Genomic DNA, 16,249 nt, shown 5'->3' on the forward strand with positions numbered 1-16,249 from the left:
CAGACTCAGAACGGTTGTGGATGAGGACAAAAAAGGGAAGTTCAGGAGGGAGGTTTCCTGCAATGACCTTCCTGTCGGCTTGCGGCTCCATCATTTACGGGGGATGTTGGGAGTCTCTTTATGGGGCGGTCCCACAAAGCTTGCTCTTCTCTTGGCTTCCTTCGGCACGGAGAGCCCAATTTCATCTCCGAGAGCCACTTAACTATCCTCTTTGTTAAATGGGCAGAGCGTTGGTCCCTTGTCGAAGCCAGAGTGCCTTTATTTGTTTGTTTGTTTGTATTTTGGTTTATTGACCACCACTCCTTGCTTTCTTACCGAAGGCTTCTCCATCAGCATTGCGATAAGATGGAGTTTCTGGGTTTCTTTTTCTTCCTCTTTTGGAGGGTGGGGAGCCGACAGGAGGGGATTGTGTTTGTGTGTGTGTGTCTGCGTGTGTTTGTGCCCTCTGGTGAGATATGTCAACACCATGTGTTTGCGTGAAAACAAGGAATGGCTCCTGGCAGATGCTTCGAGATCCGCTCTCAGTTTTCTCTCCCTCCCACCCAACCCGAGACTTGTTGACAAACAAACAAATACCATGGGTTGGGAGCGCTTGTCGCTTGCCGCATTAGCAGTTCCCTCTTGCAGCCGTACATTCCTGACAAAATTCAGCGGGATGCAGAAAATACTTTCAGGGAATCATAGAATTGGAAGGGACTTTCAGGCTCAGCTGGTCCAACCTGTGCAGAACGCAGGGAATTCACAACTGCCTGCCCTCCCACAGAGACCCCAATCCCATGTCCAGATGGCACTCTACGTTCTGTAATCTACCTTTTATGGCTTGCTTTTACACCTGCAGTCACTAATTCAGGTTAGAATCCTTTAGGTCGTGCAACCAATTGCTTCTCTTGCTGTCTCCGCCCCTGGCTCATTAGGTTATGGGCCCAGGCTCTGCTGGAAATCATGCTTGTCTCCATTGTGCATTGTGAACTATGGTTGTGCATTGTGATCTACATAAGCCAGCTTGGCGTAGTGGTTAAATGCAGCAGCCTGTAATCTGTAAAGCTGGGTTTGATTCCCCGCTCCTCCTCCACATGCAGCCAGCTGAGTGTTCTTGGGCCAGTCACAGTTCTCTCAGAACTCCCTGGGCCTCACCGACCTCACAGGGTGTCCACTGTGGGGAAAGGAAGGGAAGGCTTTGTAAGGCGCTTGGAGGCTCCTTTGGGTAGTAAAAAGCGGGGTGCAAAAACCCAGCGCTACTACTTCTTTTCAGGTAGTTTCAGAAGAGAACAAGATTTAAGTCCAGTAGGACTATAAAGACCAACAGGAGCTCCAATCTGAAGTCTTGTACGAATCAAAGCACCCCTCATCAGATGCAAGTAGGAAATGTATCTAATGACGGTAGTTTTCAGAGCTATTTCCTTAAACGAATGAGTAAACCCTGGAACATTCAATCCTGCCTGATGGTCCACATTCACGCTAATGCCTGTTGCGGAATTTGGCATTCCAGTCGTGTTTTTATATTTATGGGCTTTCCTTAAAGTATCCAGGCCTAAATTATCCATTAGGCAGCGTAATGCTTTTTCTAGCACATTTGCTTTGATTCCGCGGGCTAAACGTTGATGCGCTCAATAGTTTTAGCAGCTGTTTCATGCGTCTGGAGGAGCCGTTCTCTGGAGTTTGGTGCCATCTCCCCATGCGGTCTGAAATTTCGCAGGCGTTGAGTGCCGAACTGTCTCCGGCTTTTGACAATGACAGTCCTGGGACATAAATTCACTGTTAGAATACATCCTCCTTGAGCTAAGAGCCCGGGTGCCTAACTAGGAAGAAGAGGTTAGGCTAATCCACACCCCTGCCCCCCAAAAATGGCTGCTATGTAGCCAGGCAATATTGTTCGTAGCAGAGAGTTGCACACTGGTTGACTGACAGAGACTTGGTGCTCAGGAGAATGAAGGAAGCAAACAGGTTGCTGTTCAACAGGGTGGGCCTAAGATTTTGCTTGTATTGCTATGAGATAGAGATTGCTCATGCCTCTCATACGGAATACTTAATATGCGCCTTCTGGGTAACGAATCCCACCCTTTATCCATGTACTGTGCTTTTTCTGGCCTAATTTGCTGGCGGAATTGGCTTTCGGGAATCAAAATGTAAAGCATATAGCAGTTAAAATTCAGGACGGTGGATCGCGAATGCACTGTAGGTACCGTGCAATTTGGGAAGTGAATGCAATCAGTATTAGCATTGCTGCATCAGGTCTTCTCAGCGGTCAGGAACTGATCTGGGGGTTGAACCACAGGATAACGTGAGTGGTCTGGTCCAGAAAAGCTAGAAACCAAATCCTCGGCTATTGCTTTAAAGGCCAGCAGGATTATCTGGGGCAGCCATTAAGGGCCAGGCGGCTTTGAGCGCATACAATACCTGTCGTTTAATTGACTGAATTCGCAGGCGATATCGCCAGCGTTTGCCCTGCGGCCCTGCTGACAAATTCTGTCTCTGGAATAACAAGGAAAAACGCAAGCGGGAGAGATTCTAGCCACTAGCAAGGAACTGCGGAGGACTCGTTATCAGGTAATTTATTTATTCAAAACATTCGCACCCGACTTCTCTGCGGTGCATCCCGGGCAGACGACGATACCATCGAAACAGCAGAGGCCCAGCAGTGAAAACACAGTTGCCGGATCAAGGGCACGATCACGCCAAACCCAAAGGGAGACCGAGCAACGTGGTGGAGCAGAGGTGTGACCAAAGCTGCTGCTGAAAGGAGGCCGGGGAGGGAGTGTGCATGCAGATATCCAGGGGGAGGGCGTTCCAGATCCTGCGGGGCCACCACCGAAAAAACGCTTCCTCGTGGCCACCCTCCTTGTGTCCCTTAGAGGAGGAGCACAGAACAGAATCACCAGCAATGGCTGTGATGCCCAGGTAGGACGAAACAAACGAGGCAGTGTTTTAACGTCACCGGCACGTCCCTGGAGCTTCCCGGAGCCGCCGGAGCTGAACGTTCTTTGCACAGAGAAGCTTTTAATCTGGACCCGGGCAGGCGACAGAAAAGAGGAAGAGGAGAGGGCCAGGCCAAGAGGGCTGAATTTTTGAGCACATTCCACTGCCGTGCCCGACCGATTCCATCAGATCTCAGCGTTCAAGTCGACGCTGGCTGGGATTGGGATGGGAGACCTCCGTGGATTGGGACGGGAACACCAGGGGTCACGACGCAGAGGCCGGGCAATGGCAAACCATCTCCAAACAGCCCTTGCCCGGCTGCCAGGCGGTCCTCGGATCTCCTGGCTACACAACACACACCAAATAAACAAACAAACAAATAAATAAGCATCCACACTCGCGTCGGTAGAGAGAGCTTTAAGAAGTGGGGCCAAAGGCTTTGGGAGGGGAGGTCAGTTTTGAGGAGGGATTCCCGAGGGCCATGGCATCAGGCGCTAATTAGCGATTTAAATGTATCGAAATTCTTGCTTAATAAGCAGCATTGCCGCTGGGAGGGGGGGAGGGAGTTTCTCGCCATCTGTTGCTTACAGTTGCCGCTCTGCCAAAGGCCGTCCTCGTCGTCGTGTTGAGCCTCCGGAGTTTCCTTTCAGGGCGAGGGAAGGGGGGCTTTGCTATTTCAGGCTGGCCGGAGTTCGGCTGAAATAATCCTTTCAGAGGGGGCCGCGTTCCACACTTACTCCCGAGAGCAAATGGCGGGGCTTGCTTTGCCCAACTGGCCAGAATGCTCTCGCCAGGACGCAGAAGGCAACCTGCTTTGAGCTGCCCCACCCACTAGGCTTGGGGGAAACCAAGCCGCTTCCGCAGCGTTCAAGCGTGGCTGCCGTGGCCCCCATTGAGGCCACGTCGTTTTTTTTGCGTGGTTCCTAACAGTGAGGAGGGCAAGGTTTGACGGAGGAGGTGTAACTCGCTCAGGTATCATTCCGCCCTCCAAATAGTCTGAAAGCTTGACTCTGTTCGAAGCAGAAGAGATTTGAGTGTCCAGGGGTGGATTGGGTCATTTGGGCTCTGGTTCGGTGCCCAATTGGTGCTCTTGGAGTCACACAGATCCACACGGGCAGCCGAAATCTTTTTTGGGGAATGCTTACGGCCCAGCGGCGATGCTGTCTCATCTCTAAGAGCCCCCATTCCCCCCCTCTCCTCTGTGCTGGCTGATTTAAGCCCAATCCTCTGGAATTGCAAGGAATGAAAATTGACAATGGGGACTGGAAATCTCAGGGAAGCATTTCTCCGAGCCAGTGTTGCATCGTGGCCAGTGCTGGGGAGAGGTCCCTGGTTTGGGGAGGAGCCGTGGATCGGTGGTAGAGCAGCTGCTTGGCATGCAGGAGGTCCCTGGTTCGATCCCCGGCCTCTCCAGTTGGAAGGACCAGGTGGTAGGTGATGGGAAAGACCAGGAGAGGAGCTGCCAGTCTGAGTCAACAAGACTGAGCTTGCACCATGCTGGCAAGGGCTCATGGTAATTGTAGTCCATGGACATCTGAAGAGAGTCACTGTTTGGCCACCCCTGCCAGAATCACCATAAATTGGTGGGGAAGAACAGATTGGGTGGTCCAGCTTTCTGTCGTTCGGCATGATGGAATCCGTACTCCAAAAGAAGAAAAATGAATGGCTTAACAACAGCAGGGAAGCGTTATCTGGTGCAGTTCCACCCTGGTGCTTCGTGAATCTGCAGGTGTGAGGGTACAATCCTAAACAGGATTCCACTTGCCGGTTTAGAAGGTCGTAATTCCGTTTCAGAGCCCGGCTGCAAAAGGAGGATTGGGCCGTGAAGGGAAAGAGGCTGTGCATTCTGCACAAATTCACGGGCTGACAACTGGAAACAAATCTCCGGCTTACAGCTTGGCTGTCCAGGCAGAGAGAGTAGGCTCAAACAGCCCCAGAGTTTATTGACCTGTGTGGACAGGGAGGGTTCTTGTCTCAGCTTAGTCTGCTGAGTGTAATTCTCGCAGGAAAAGAACCCGTTTTCTTGCTCAGCGTTTGTTGAACAAATATTTTCAGGGCTGACTAACCTAAGATGCCCGTAGAATTTACATTGCTGCAGTGATTAATGGAAACCTTCCCCTTACAACAGTCTTGCTTTATACTTCTTCCCTTCCTCCCTAAAAAACGTGGGTGGGTGTTTTCAAAAAGACGGAGAAAGAAATCCCAGTTCTTCCTTGTTTGATCCCCCCCCCCCAAATTTCTTTCTGCCACCTTGAGTTTTGGTGTTACTGTTGTTGTTCTTTTAATATAAAAAAACACTCTTCTCTCCTTTTCATCTTTGGCTTTCAAATAACCGCTGTTTCCTCCTTAAAACCGTTCCTGGTTTCTATTATGCATGTGCTCCTTGCAGGAGTTGTTGAATTTTGAATGTCACGCAGGAGGGCTTCACAGGAAAGCCAACTTTGCGATTCTCTTTTGTTCTCCGTCGTTCGGGGCAGTGCGTTTTCCCGCAGACCCGTTTATAGTGGAAAATGTCAAAACGTCGGGTCGAAAATACGCTGCTCTTGAAATTACCTTTGTTTTAAAGACGAGCTTTCATTCAAAGGGGGCGGGACCACGTCCATTTGTTGTGGTGTTGTGTGGACCAATCACTTGTAGATTTTTAATTGCAGATCTTGTAGGTCAAGACCGTACCGGTTCCCCAGCATTGGTTTGCCACAGAGAGAAGGCCCATGCTGTTCTTTGGTGTCTGTGTTTATTGCTGTTGGTTGTATGGTGCTTGCAGCATTGCAGACCTGAAACAAATACAGAGGAGGGCAGCCAAGATGATTCGGAGGTCCGAGCACCTTCCCTAAGAGGAAACCCTGAAGAGTCTGGAATTTTTCAGCTTAGAAAAGAGACGGCTAAGGGGGGAACATGAGAGAGATTTTTGAAACTCTGCATGGGGTGGAGAGAATGGACCAAGAAATTTTTCTCCTTTTCCCCATATGCTAGACTTCCAGTGAAGCTGGTGGGCAGTAGGTTCAGGATAGAAAGAAATACTGATTTACACAGCTATTAAAACGTGAAATTTACTGTCAGTGAAAGTAGCAGAGGCCGCAGGAACAAAATGCATTCAAAAGGGATTATAGATTCATAAGGGAGAAGTCTGTCAATGGCTGCTAGCCATGGTAACTGAGAGGCACTAAACCTCTGAATCTCAGAGCCAGGAGGCAATGTCAGGAGAAGGCTCTTGGCCTCTGTGCCCTGTTGCTGGCTGTCCAAGGGAACTGGTTGGCCACTGTGTGTGACAGGATGCTCGGCTAGATGGACCGCTGCAAAAGTTGTCCCCCTGCCAGGTAGGAAACAAAGTGAAGACTCAGAAAGGATCTTGGCGTACCAGACTTGGAGCTAAGCCTTTGCCCTGCAGCAAATCTCAGTGATTGCTCTAGGCTGCGATGTGCTGTGCATTTACAGCAGTGGGGTTTGCTGGCTGAATTGTGCAGTTGTACGATACCGCAGTTGTGGTGGCGACAACTCTGAGGACAGCTGAGACGGCAATCTCTCTCTCTCTCTCTCTCTCTCTCTCTCTCTCTCTCTCTCTCTCTCTCTCTCTCTCTCTCTCTCTCTCTCTCTGCTGTCTCCCCTGCAGACCCATGCTTTACAAGACTGCGCTTAGAGAAAGGTAGCGCATAAAACGGAGCAGGCCCGAGCCGTCCTCTGAATAAAACAGCACAGTTTTGAGTTGGTAGCAAATACGCATTGCAAGGGGCCTGGTTTTATGGAGGCGGTAGGCTGGGGGCTCCAAGCACACTTGGGACGGGTCGAAAACTCACTTTGCTAAATCTTTGCCTGCCTCTGGAAATGCTCCCCAAAAATGCCAAGGCGGATTTCTTTAAGTTTGTTTGCTTCTTTATAATTATATTTATTGTCTGCCCCATTTCCTGAAGCCTCCAGTGGATCACATCACAGTAAAATCAAATGAGAAAAACTGATAAACATTTGGGGTCCAATATATAAATAAATAGAAATCGCGTGTTCAAGTCTACTGACCTATTCTTTGTTCTAAGCCTCCGTTCTTAGATCCCGTGGGGTTGGGAAACCTGGACTGCCGTGCATGCTGGTGATTTGCTTTGCATTCCGCGGGGTCACAGCGTCCTTCTTTTTCTGCCTCCCCCCCAGGTGCACCTTCCGGTTCCCGAGCACCGTCATCAAGATCCAATTTACATCCTTCTACCACAGAGAGGACATCAAGGAAGAAGCCGCGTCTCCCCCTCTCCGGCCACTGTACCCTCAGATTTCGCCTCTTAAGATCCACATCCCGGAGCCGGATCTCCGGAGTTTGGTCAGCCCACTGCCCTCCCCCACTGGCACAATCAGGTGAGCCGCTTCGTCCCACTGGATCCTGGCTGACCAATGCCTGTCTTCAGGGATTTATCCAATGCATTTGATGTACAGAACTAGCATGTCGACCGTCTATGTGAGTAGGGGGAATGGAGAAAGAGGTCATGTGCTGTAGGAGCCAGAAAAGTCCCTGCCACCTCTTCTGCCCCTTCCTTGCGATATTTTTTGCACAGGAAGCTTGGCTTCCCAGGGGCTGGGGCCAAGATCCGTCCCCACTGCAGCTGCACCCCAAAGCTTTAGCACTTCTGTATTTTCCCAGGAAAGTGAACATTGGTTGGTGTTGTGGTTAAGAGTGGCAGATTCAAATCTGGAGACTCAGGTTAGATCCCTTCCTCTTGCACATGCAGCCAGCTGGGTGACCTTGGGCCAGTCATAGTTCTGTTAGAGCTGTTTTCGCGGAGCAGTTCTCTCAGAGCTCCCTCTGTCTCACCTACTTCACCGGCGGTGTCTGTTATGGGAAGAGGAATGGAAAAGAGTGTGTAAGCCAGGGGTAGTCAAACTGCAGCCCTCCAGATGGCTGTGAACTACAATTCCCATGAGCCCCTGCCAGCATTTGCTGGCAGGGGCTCCTGGGAATTGTAGTCCACGGACATCTGGAGGGCCGCAGTTTGACTACCCCTGGTGTAAGCCGTTTGGGGATTCCTTCAGGCAGTGAAAAGCAGGATACAAAAAAACAAACCAACAAAAAACAGCGCTTCTTCCGCGGGGCCACTTTATAGGGCAAAAAGCGAAGTCCGGGCTGCACTGTCAGGGGCTCATGGGAATTGTAGTCTACGGCCATCTGGAGAGCGACAGTTTGGCCACCCCTGCTGTCTCCCCCACTGCCTCTGCGCTTCCCCTTCTCCTACAAAAATTAAATCTAAACGGGATAGAAAGCGGAGGAAGCCAAACAGCCCTTTGTTGACACGTCGCCCCGCCCCACAAGGGAAACAAGGAGCCCAGTCATGGCTGAGCCCGAAGGGAAAGGCCTTGTTGTCCTTGCGCGTCATGCTGCCAAGTGCGTTTGCTTTGGGGGCAAAGAGGCAGTCCTGCGCATGAGTCACTGTTGACATCCGCAAGCCTCAGCTAGCTGGTTTGGGAAGGCCCCCCTCCCCCGCCAGCCTCACTACGCTGGCGGAAGCGCTAGAAAGAGTGACAGCTCAACAAAATAGCCTTTTATGGCTCAAGAGTTCTTCGCGGAAACAGGAGAGGAAAGGGAGGGCGTTCTCTTTTGGGTTCTTTTTTTTTAGAAGTGGCAGCTGCCGTTCGAGCTTCTGGATGCAGAGAGTTGCAGAAGGGGAAGTGGGCGATCCCTGCAGGGACCTCTCCCGCCCGGCGGTGCCGCTTGCAAGCCGCTTCGGGGCTTAGCAACGCTCCGAGTTTCTTGGAAAACCTCAACAGGCTTTCGAGATGTTTGTTTTGTTTTGCCCTGCCCAGCGTTCTCGTCCGGGGCTCCTGGTTGGTTGTGTTTGCGCACAGCCCCTTCTGCACCACGCAGCTTGCGGGCCTGGGGCCGGGCTTCCTTTTCTCAGAAAGCGAATGCAGGCGGTCGCTTCTCAGAGGTTTCCGGAAGGCCCCGGTTGCACCTCCCGCTCCACGCATTCGCCAGCAAAGCAATCACACCAGGAGAGCGAAAAACAAACAAACCCTTTTCAGTGCTGGGGTGTGTGTTTGTGTGTGTGTGTGTGGAATTGGCCATGTGTTAAAATACAACGGAAACTTTAAAAACATTGCAACAGGTAAAAACAGCCCTGTGTTTGCATAGCCCTTTTTTGGTTTCTTCGAGTGCATTAAGGGCTCCCTACAGAGTAGTCTCAGTCAATGTGGCTCTAATAGCCAGCGATACTCTCCCCGAAAACCGCACTTTCTCAGGGACCTCCGGGTGGCCCCTCGGGGACATAGAGTCGGACTGGATGGGGCATTGACCTGATACCCAACACGGCTTCTCTTGCATTCTTCTGACCTGGCTGAAGAGATCTTTCCACAATGCCTAGTTAATTTAGATGGCTTTAAAAATTGACCGTGTGTGTTTGTGTGGGGTGTGGGTGGCATTGCTTGTCCAGGCCTGCGGTGGCTTCTCCTAATGGTTAAGTAGTCCCTCTGCGTTCAGGAGCAGTCTACCCTTGTGCACCCGACAGGGACCACGGGGGACGGGCCTCCCGCTTGGTGGCATCTTCCGTTGATCCAGCGGGGCAGCTCTTGTGCACGGATTCACGCTGGCGGGTTGCTGGCTCCCTGGGGCAGAGCGCTGCCAAGGTTTCGCCTCTTCCAGGAAGGCGGTTTTGTTGCAACAGATTCATGCTTCCTTCAGGAATGTCAACAATCCCTGCAAGAAGAAAAGGAGGGGGGGGGTGCTTGTAACCCGGCCTCTTCGGTTCCTCCCTCGGAGGCTGTTCGCCGTTTCTCTCTCTCTCTTCCCACCCCCCCCCCTTCAGTTATGTTCACTTGCCTAATTTGGTGTGCATTTGCCTCGCTCTCCCCTGATTGGTTGCTGGGAAATTTACTTTAGCTCGGAGATCCTAAGTCGGGATAGTTTCCTTTTTGGAAACAGGAGCCTGCCCCTCCCTCCCTCTGCTGCTTCCAAACTTTCTGCATAAAGGGGCAGGTTTTACTGTACACTCTCTCTGGCGAGCTCAAAACAAACAGTCCCTGTCCTGCCCAGTTGACCCTGTGCCTTTTCCAAGGCAGAGTTTACTTCCCAGTGAACAGTAGACTTTCTTTCTTTCTTTCTTTCTTTCTTTCTTTCTTTCTTTCTTTCTTTCTTTCTTTCTTTCTTTCTTTCTTTCTTTCTTCCTTCCTTCCTTCCTTCCTTCCTTCCTTCCTTCCTTCCTTCCTTCCCTCCCTCCCTCCCTCCCTCCCTCCCTCCCTCCCTCCTTCCTTCCTTCCTTCCTTCCAAGGACTGGTCAGTTTCCTTCCTTCCTTCCTTCCTTCCTTCTTACCTACCTACCTGCCTACCTGCCTACCTACGGCAAGAAACGGTGTTTGGATTTAGGAGGCAGAAAATCCCCCCAAATCAACAGTCAAGAAAAAGAAGAGTTGATCATTATACCCTGATTTTCACTGGCCAAAGGAGTCTCAAAGCAGCTTACAATTGCCTTGCCTGTCTCTCCCCACCACAGATACTCTTGGAGGTAGGTGGGGCTGAGAGAGCTCTGCGAGACCTGCTCTGTGAGGGCAGCTCTAGCAGGACTGTGACCGGTCCGAGGTCACCCAGCTGGCTGCATGTGGAGGAGCGGGGAGCCAAACCCGGCTTGCCAGATTAGAAGCCACCACTCTTAAACAAATTGTTAAAATATCAAACAAGTATGCTTTCCATTGTGCCAGAACTTTTTCTAAGGCGGCATAACGGGTGCAAAACCAGCATTTTGGTGGTCAGGGGCACAAAAGAAAGCCCCAGATGGCAAACAGCATCTTAGGTTTAGGGTGGAAGTATCGCATTGCGTAGTCAGACTGTGACAGTGACTGGCCTGAGCATTTTCTGTTTGGCAACAAACCCCCCCCTGAGATGCCATGCTGCCCGAGCGATGAAAATATAATAATAAGTTGTAAACAGTGGGCTTTCCCCCCTCCAAGCCACTACAGAAATCCACTGCTGGAGGCAATTTCAGGTCTCATTTAATACATAGATCACTTTTTCACATTAGAGAAAATTGTGATTTGCGGTTTCTTGGCTGCAGTTGTGAATTTTGGAAGACTTTTGGCAGGGAATGGGGAAATACGCAGTCCTGCCTGGCAGTACCTCTCCAAGGGGGCTTTCCCTCCCGGTCCAAACTCACAAAGCATTTTTCTTCATTAGTCCTACCTGTTGGCCTCCTCTAGCTGCTGCCTTCACCCTCTTTTATTCTACCCATTTTTTAATTAAACGGTGGGGGAGGGAGGGGTTGGCCCTGGAAAAAATAGCAAAATGTAAAGACCAGGTACAAATCGGAACGCCACGACGAAGGGAAGGGTCTTGCAAGGAGGAAAGGGGTCCTGCAGTCGCCCAGTTCTGTAATCTCACTGATTCGGTGGGTGGACCTTACTGGCCGTAGATTTCACGCCGTACATTGCATGCACTTGGGGATCAGGAAAGTGCCGCTTGTAGATCTGTAGCCTTCTCTTCAGGGTCCTCTTTCGGACACCCCCGCTTTCACGCTCCCAGGAAGGGCCACAGGCGGTAGCTGGACGTGGTGACCCTTATTAAATCTCACCGAAGCTCTGCCATCGTCCAAGAGATGCGGGAGCATAAGTAGACAGATGTTCATTATTCTCTCTGCTGTTTTTTCCGCAAGCTTTCTCCCAACCCCCTCTTAGATTTTTGTGTGTGTTGGGAGTGCCATCTTGTGGCTCTTCTTCCAAATGGGATCCTCCTGCACCCTGGAAGTTTTTGAAAACTCTGGAGACCTGCCCTAGGCCAGCCCGCATTTGGGAAGGGCAGGCCTCAGACGGGGAAAACTCCCTGTTAGGGGTGCCAGTCTCCGGAATTACAGCTCATCCCCAGGCAACAGAGATCAGTTTTCCTGGAGAAAAGTGCTGCTATGAATGAATGAATGAATGAATGAATGAATGAATGAATGAATGAATGAATGAATGAATGAATGAATGAATATTTAATTTCTATACTGCACCTCTCCATATGGGCTTGGGTCTTCGGGGAAAAAACACATTTGTGGGGGGGGTTGGCCTTTGTTTAGGATGCCGCTGCACAGTTAACAAGTACCTCTCTCCTGCTTCTCCGCCAGTGTTCCCAATTCGTGCCCCGCCAGCCCTCGGGGTGCCGGCTCCTCAGGATATCGCTTTGTGCAGAACATTACCTCGGACCTGCAGCTGGTGGCGGAATATGCTGCGAAGGCCACGTCGGAGCAGCAGGCAGATACATCCGGTGGAGACAGCCCCAAGGTGCGAGCAACGCGTCCCTGTCTGTCCACTCTCTTTCAAAGCATGAATGTGCATGCATGTTTTACAGTGCCAGTGGTTGGGCTGGATGGTCACTGGTGGGCTCCCTGATTCTGTAGCCTGGTGAGGCATGAGGTTCAGACCAGGCGTCCCTCCAGTCCAACCTCTTGCCTCATGCACTGATCAACCAGTTCCTTTGGAAGGCCAACCGCGGCATAGAGGCCGAGGCCTTCCTAAGAACATCAGGAAAGCCCTGCTGGATCAGACTGGCGTTCCATCTAGTCCGGCCTCCTATCTCACATAGTGTCTAATCAGTTCTTCTGGATGGCCAACAGCAGGACATAGAGGCTGGAGGATCATGCATAGAGGCCTTCATAAGAATGTCCAGTTCTTATGAATCTGACCCGTGGTCCATCTAGCCCAGGAGCGGGTCCTGCTGGCAAAATCTGGACTACCAGAAGGGACCTGGGGGGCAGCATTCCTGGCTAGGTTACCAGCAAGTTCTTCTCCAAAGTCTTCAAGCTAATTCTCCTAACTGCATCTTGTCTTTGTCCATGAAAGAATTTGCATGATGACCTGCTTTAAAAGCACCTCTCTCTACTGCGGCTTTAAGGCTAAAGGGCATGAAGGGGCAGACGGACCTGCCTGAGGGTTTTCCATGGGAAAGGCTGCCTGCCTTAACATTTTAGCTCGAGAGGCAGGCATTGATCCGGCCAGCCCTCGCCTTGTTAGACAAATTCCGGCCTCCGTCACAAATGGACTGCGAAACTGCTAAACATACCCTTGGGTCTGTCTGTTGCCCTTGTTGTCTTTCTGCAGGACGAGTCGAAGCCGCCCTATTCATACGCCCAGCTGATTGTCCAAGCTATCTCCTCAGCCCAAGATAGACAATTAACACTAAGCGGGATCTACGCCCATATCACCAAGCATTACCCCTACTACAGGACAGCTGATAAAGGTTGGCAGGTGAGTGTCGGAGGCCGGGGAGGGGATACGGCTTGCCGGTCAGCTGCCCAAGCCTCTCCTTCGGGATCCGTAACGACTTCCCCGCTTCCGCTCCCCGCAGAACTCCATCCGACACAACCTCTCCCTGAACCGTTACTTCATTAAAGTCCCCCGTTCCCAAGAGGAGCCCGGAAAAGGCTCTTTCTGGAGGATAGACCCCTCTTCGGAGGCCAAGCTGGTGGAGCAGGCCTTCCGGAAACGGAGGCAGCGGGGCGTGTCCTGCTTTCGAACACCCTTCGGGCCTCTCTCTTCCCGGTAAGTCCCGCTGGAGGGGCAGGTGAGTGGTGGGGAATCCCTTTGGCCACACAGTCCAAGAGCTTTGTTGACATTGTGCGGGCTGCGGAGTATGTGTCGTACTCAAACAAGGACGGTGGATGGGGAAGGAGCTTGCGGCTCTATTGGTAAATACCAAGATGCGAGATCCGGGCCGAGGGTTTTGCTAGTCCAGCAGAGAGGCCCACACTTCCAGCCTGGTCCAAATCCCCCTTTTCTCTCATGTCTTCACATCTGTACCAGCTGAAACCATCGGCCCCCGTGCCCATTTGGCGGCTGTGTGTCTCTGTCGCCTAAAGCTGCTCTTGTCTCGGTGCTCTTTTCTCGCCTCCAGGAGCGCCCCTGCCTCGCCCACCCATCCAGGTCTGCTTTCTCCTCACTCGAGCGGCCTGCAGACCCCCGAGTGCCTGTCCCGAGAGGGCTCGCCCATTCCACATGACCATGACTTTGGCTCCAAGCTGGCCTCCGTCCCGGAGTATCGGTATTCACAGAGCGCGCCTGGTAAGTCAAACCGACAGAGCTCCCGGGGAGGAGACGGCGGGCCGGACCTTTAATATAGGGAGTTCCAAAAAACAGGCAGCGGATGGACCGCAGGCCTGGCCTGGGATAACAGAAAGCAGCGTGGAAAACACTTGAGCAACCGTCTTTGAGCTAGGGATTTTACGATCGTGCCATCTCATGCAGATTTCAAATGCGTTAGATAGTTAAGCTAGATCAGGGGGTGGCCATATTGGCTCTCCAGCTGTCTACGGACTACAGTTACCATGAGCCCCTGCCAACTGGCCATGCTAGCATGGGCTTGGGGTGATTGTAGTCCAAGGACAGCTGGAGAGATGGTTTGGCCACCTGGACTAGTTCCTCTTGTTTGCTTTGCTGGATGCTTTAAAGAGCGCTGTATAACTCTAGCAATAATATTGTCATAACATTATCCTAATCAACGGTGTGCACAGTTACAGAGATAGTTTTCTCGTGCGGACAAGCTCTGAGAACCCACGGGGTTTGGTCAAGGAATCATAGACCCCCCGAGCCACAAACGCTGTCAATTTTTAAGGCATTCCCGGACCCTTGCTCTTTTGCAGCGCTGCAGCCAGTCGGTCCGGGCTGCCCATCTGGACGTCTCTCCCTTGTCTGAGCACTGAGCTTCTTGGCTCGACGGACGGCTAACGTGTCTCTTCCCACAGGTTCCCCCGTGAGCGCCCAGCCAGTGATCATGGCCGTCCCTCCGCGGCCGTCGGCCCTGCTCGCCAAGCCCGTGGCCTACATGCCGGCCTCCCTCGTGACATCCCAGCCGCCTTCCGGCCACGCCATCCACGTCCTGCAGCAAGCCCCCACCGTGACGATGGTCCGGGTGGTGACCACATCGGCCAGCTCAGCCAACGGGTACATCCTGGCCAATCAGGGGGCGGCCGGCGGAGCCCACGAAGGTGCAGGAGCCGTCTTGGACTTGCCTGGTGAGGCCCAGGGTAGTGTGGCGAGAGGGGAAAGGCCCGGCTTCCCTCCCTTGCTCTTCCTTTGGATGTATTGGATGTAGACCCTGATTTTCACTACCTGAAGGTATCTCAGAGGTGCTTGCAATCACCTTCCCTGCCTCTCCCCGCAACAGGCACCCTCTGAGGTAGGTGGGGCTTAGAGAGCTCTGGGAGAACAGCTTTAACAAGACTGGGACTCACCCAGCTGGCTGCAAGCAGAGGACCCCCATCTCAGAACAGAGAGAAGAAGGGTGAAATGTGAAGCTGGCAGAAGCTGCCTCCTTCCTCGGTCGCAGTTTCCCTCGTTTGCATGTGTGCCGCAGCTATAACTGTTCATGGTTTATTCCCAACTCGGCATAGAAGGGGCAGAAAAGAAACGCGGCTCTCACACCCGCCAGCCCGTGGTGACGCTCCCTTCTGTTTCCGCAGGGATGGACGAGAAGCCGACCATCGCGTTTGCGGCCATCCCCACCGCCAGCCGCGTGATCCAGACGGTGGCCAGCCAGATGGCGCAGGGCGTCCCGGGACAAACTCTCACCATCCTCCAGCAGGGGCCGCCCGTCACCCTCGGACAGCACCAGCTGCCCGTCCGGGCGGTGACCCAAAACGGGAAGCACGCCGGCCCGACCAACAGCATCTCTAGCGGGACGTACGGTGGGTGTGGCTCTCCTCGCCTGGCCTCCCTCCCCCCCAATACAAGGGTGCCTAGCCCTGTTGTTTGACAGACGGGAGGTTCTTTAGCTTACCTGGAGGAGGGTGGGGATGGGGCTGGCTCAGGGTTTGGTTGCCGGATGAGGCCCGTTCCCCGGTTTCAGATTATGCAAACATTGTTATGAAAGCCCTCCTCTCTCTCTCTCTCTCTCTCTCTGTCCCCTCCAGCTCTCACCAGCCCCTTGCAGCTCCTCGCAGCCCAAGCTAGCTCCTCCGTGCCTGTGGTGGTCAGCCAGGTGGGCGAGGCCGGGACGAAAGATGCCCCCGAGCCACTGAATGAGCCAGACCTCAAAAGACCCCGGATCGACGAGTCCCGAGGGGGAATGGCTCCATTGCCGGCCACCGGCAGCGTTATCACTTCGACAGCCCCGCAGGGACAAGCAGTCGGCGAATGAGGGGCAGAAGCGTCCCGAAGAAAGCAGAGGCGGGGAGGGGAAAGCGGGGGAGGCCAAAAGAACTGCAGTAGTGACACCTTGGCCTTTCAGCAAGCGGGGGCTTTCGAAAAGCTCTTTTCATCGGAGGACAGACCAGCCATCCTTGGAGTCTCAAGGTGCCAAACAAGCAGGAGTACCCTCTGCTGAGCTGTACCCAGGGCACCCGATCTGTCTGGAGATCTCTCTTCCCCTCCTCCACTTTTAGATTAAATGAAATACAGACAA

At 52.6% G+C, this 16,249-nt stretch overlaps 1 protein-coding gene across 1 annotated transcript in view; it reads left to right on the forward strand.

Moving 5' to 3' along the window:
- Positions 1-16,249, forward strand: part of FOXK1 (forkhead box K1) — a 28,123-nt gene extending 11,874 nt beyond the window's left edge. The window contains exons 2-9 of the mRNA XM_077316231.1: positions 7,057-7,254; positions 11,979-12,135; positions 12,952-13,098; positions 13,199-13,392; positions 13,745-13,911; positions 14,592-14,861; positions 15,309-15,533; positions 15,759-16,249. Of these exons, the coding sequence (XP_077172346.1) occupies positions 7,057-7,254; positions 11,979-12,135; positions 12,952-13,098; positions 13,199-13,392; positions 13,745-13,911; positions 14,592-14,861; positions 15,309-15,533; positions 15,759-15,985 (1,585 nt within the window). The 3' untranslated portion in view covers positions 15,986-16,249. The remainder of the gene's footprint in view (positions 1-7,056; positions 7,255-11,978; positions 12,136-12,951; positions 13,099-13,198; positions 13,393-13,744; positions 13,912-14,591; positions 14,862-15,308; positions 15,534-15,758) is intronic.

This window comes from Paroedura picta, chromosome 17, assembly GCF_049243985.1.
Source record: "Paroedura picta isolate Pp20150507F chromosome 17, Ppicta_v3.0, whole genome shotgun sequence".
In the NCBI taxonomy this organism is placed as follows: Eukaryota; Metazoa; Chordata; class Lepidosauria; order Squamata; family Gekkonidae; genus Paroedura; species Paroedura picta.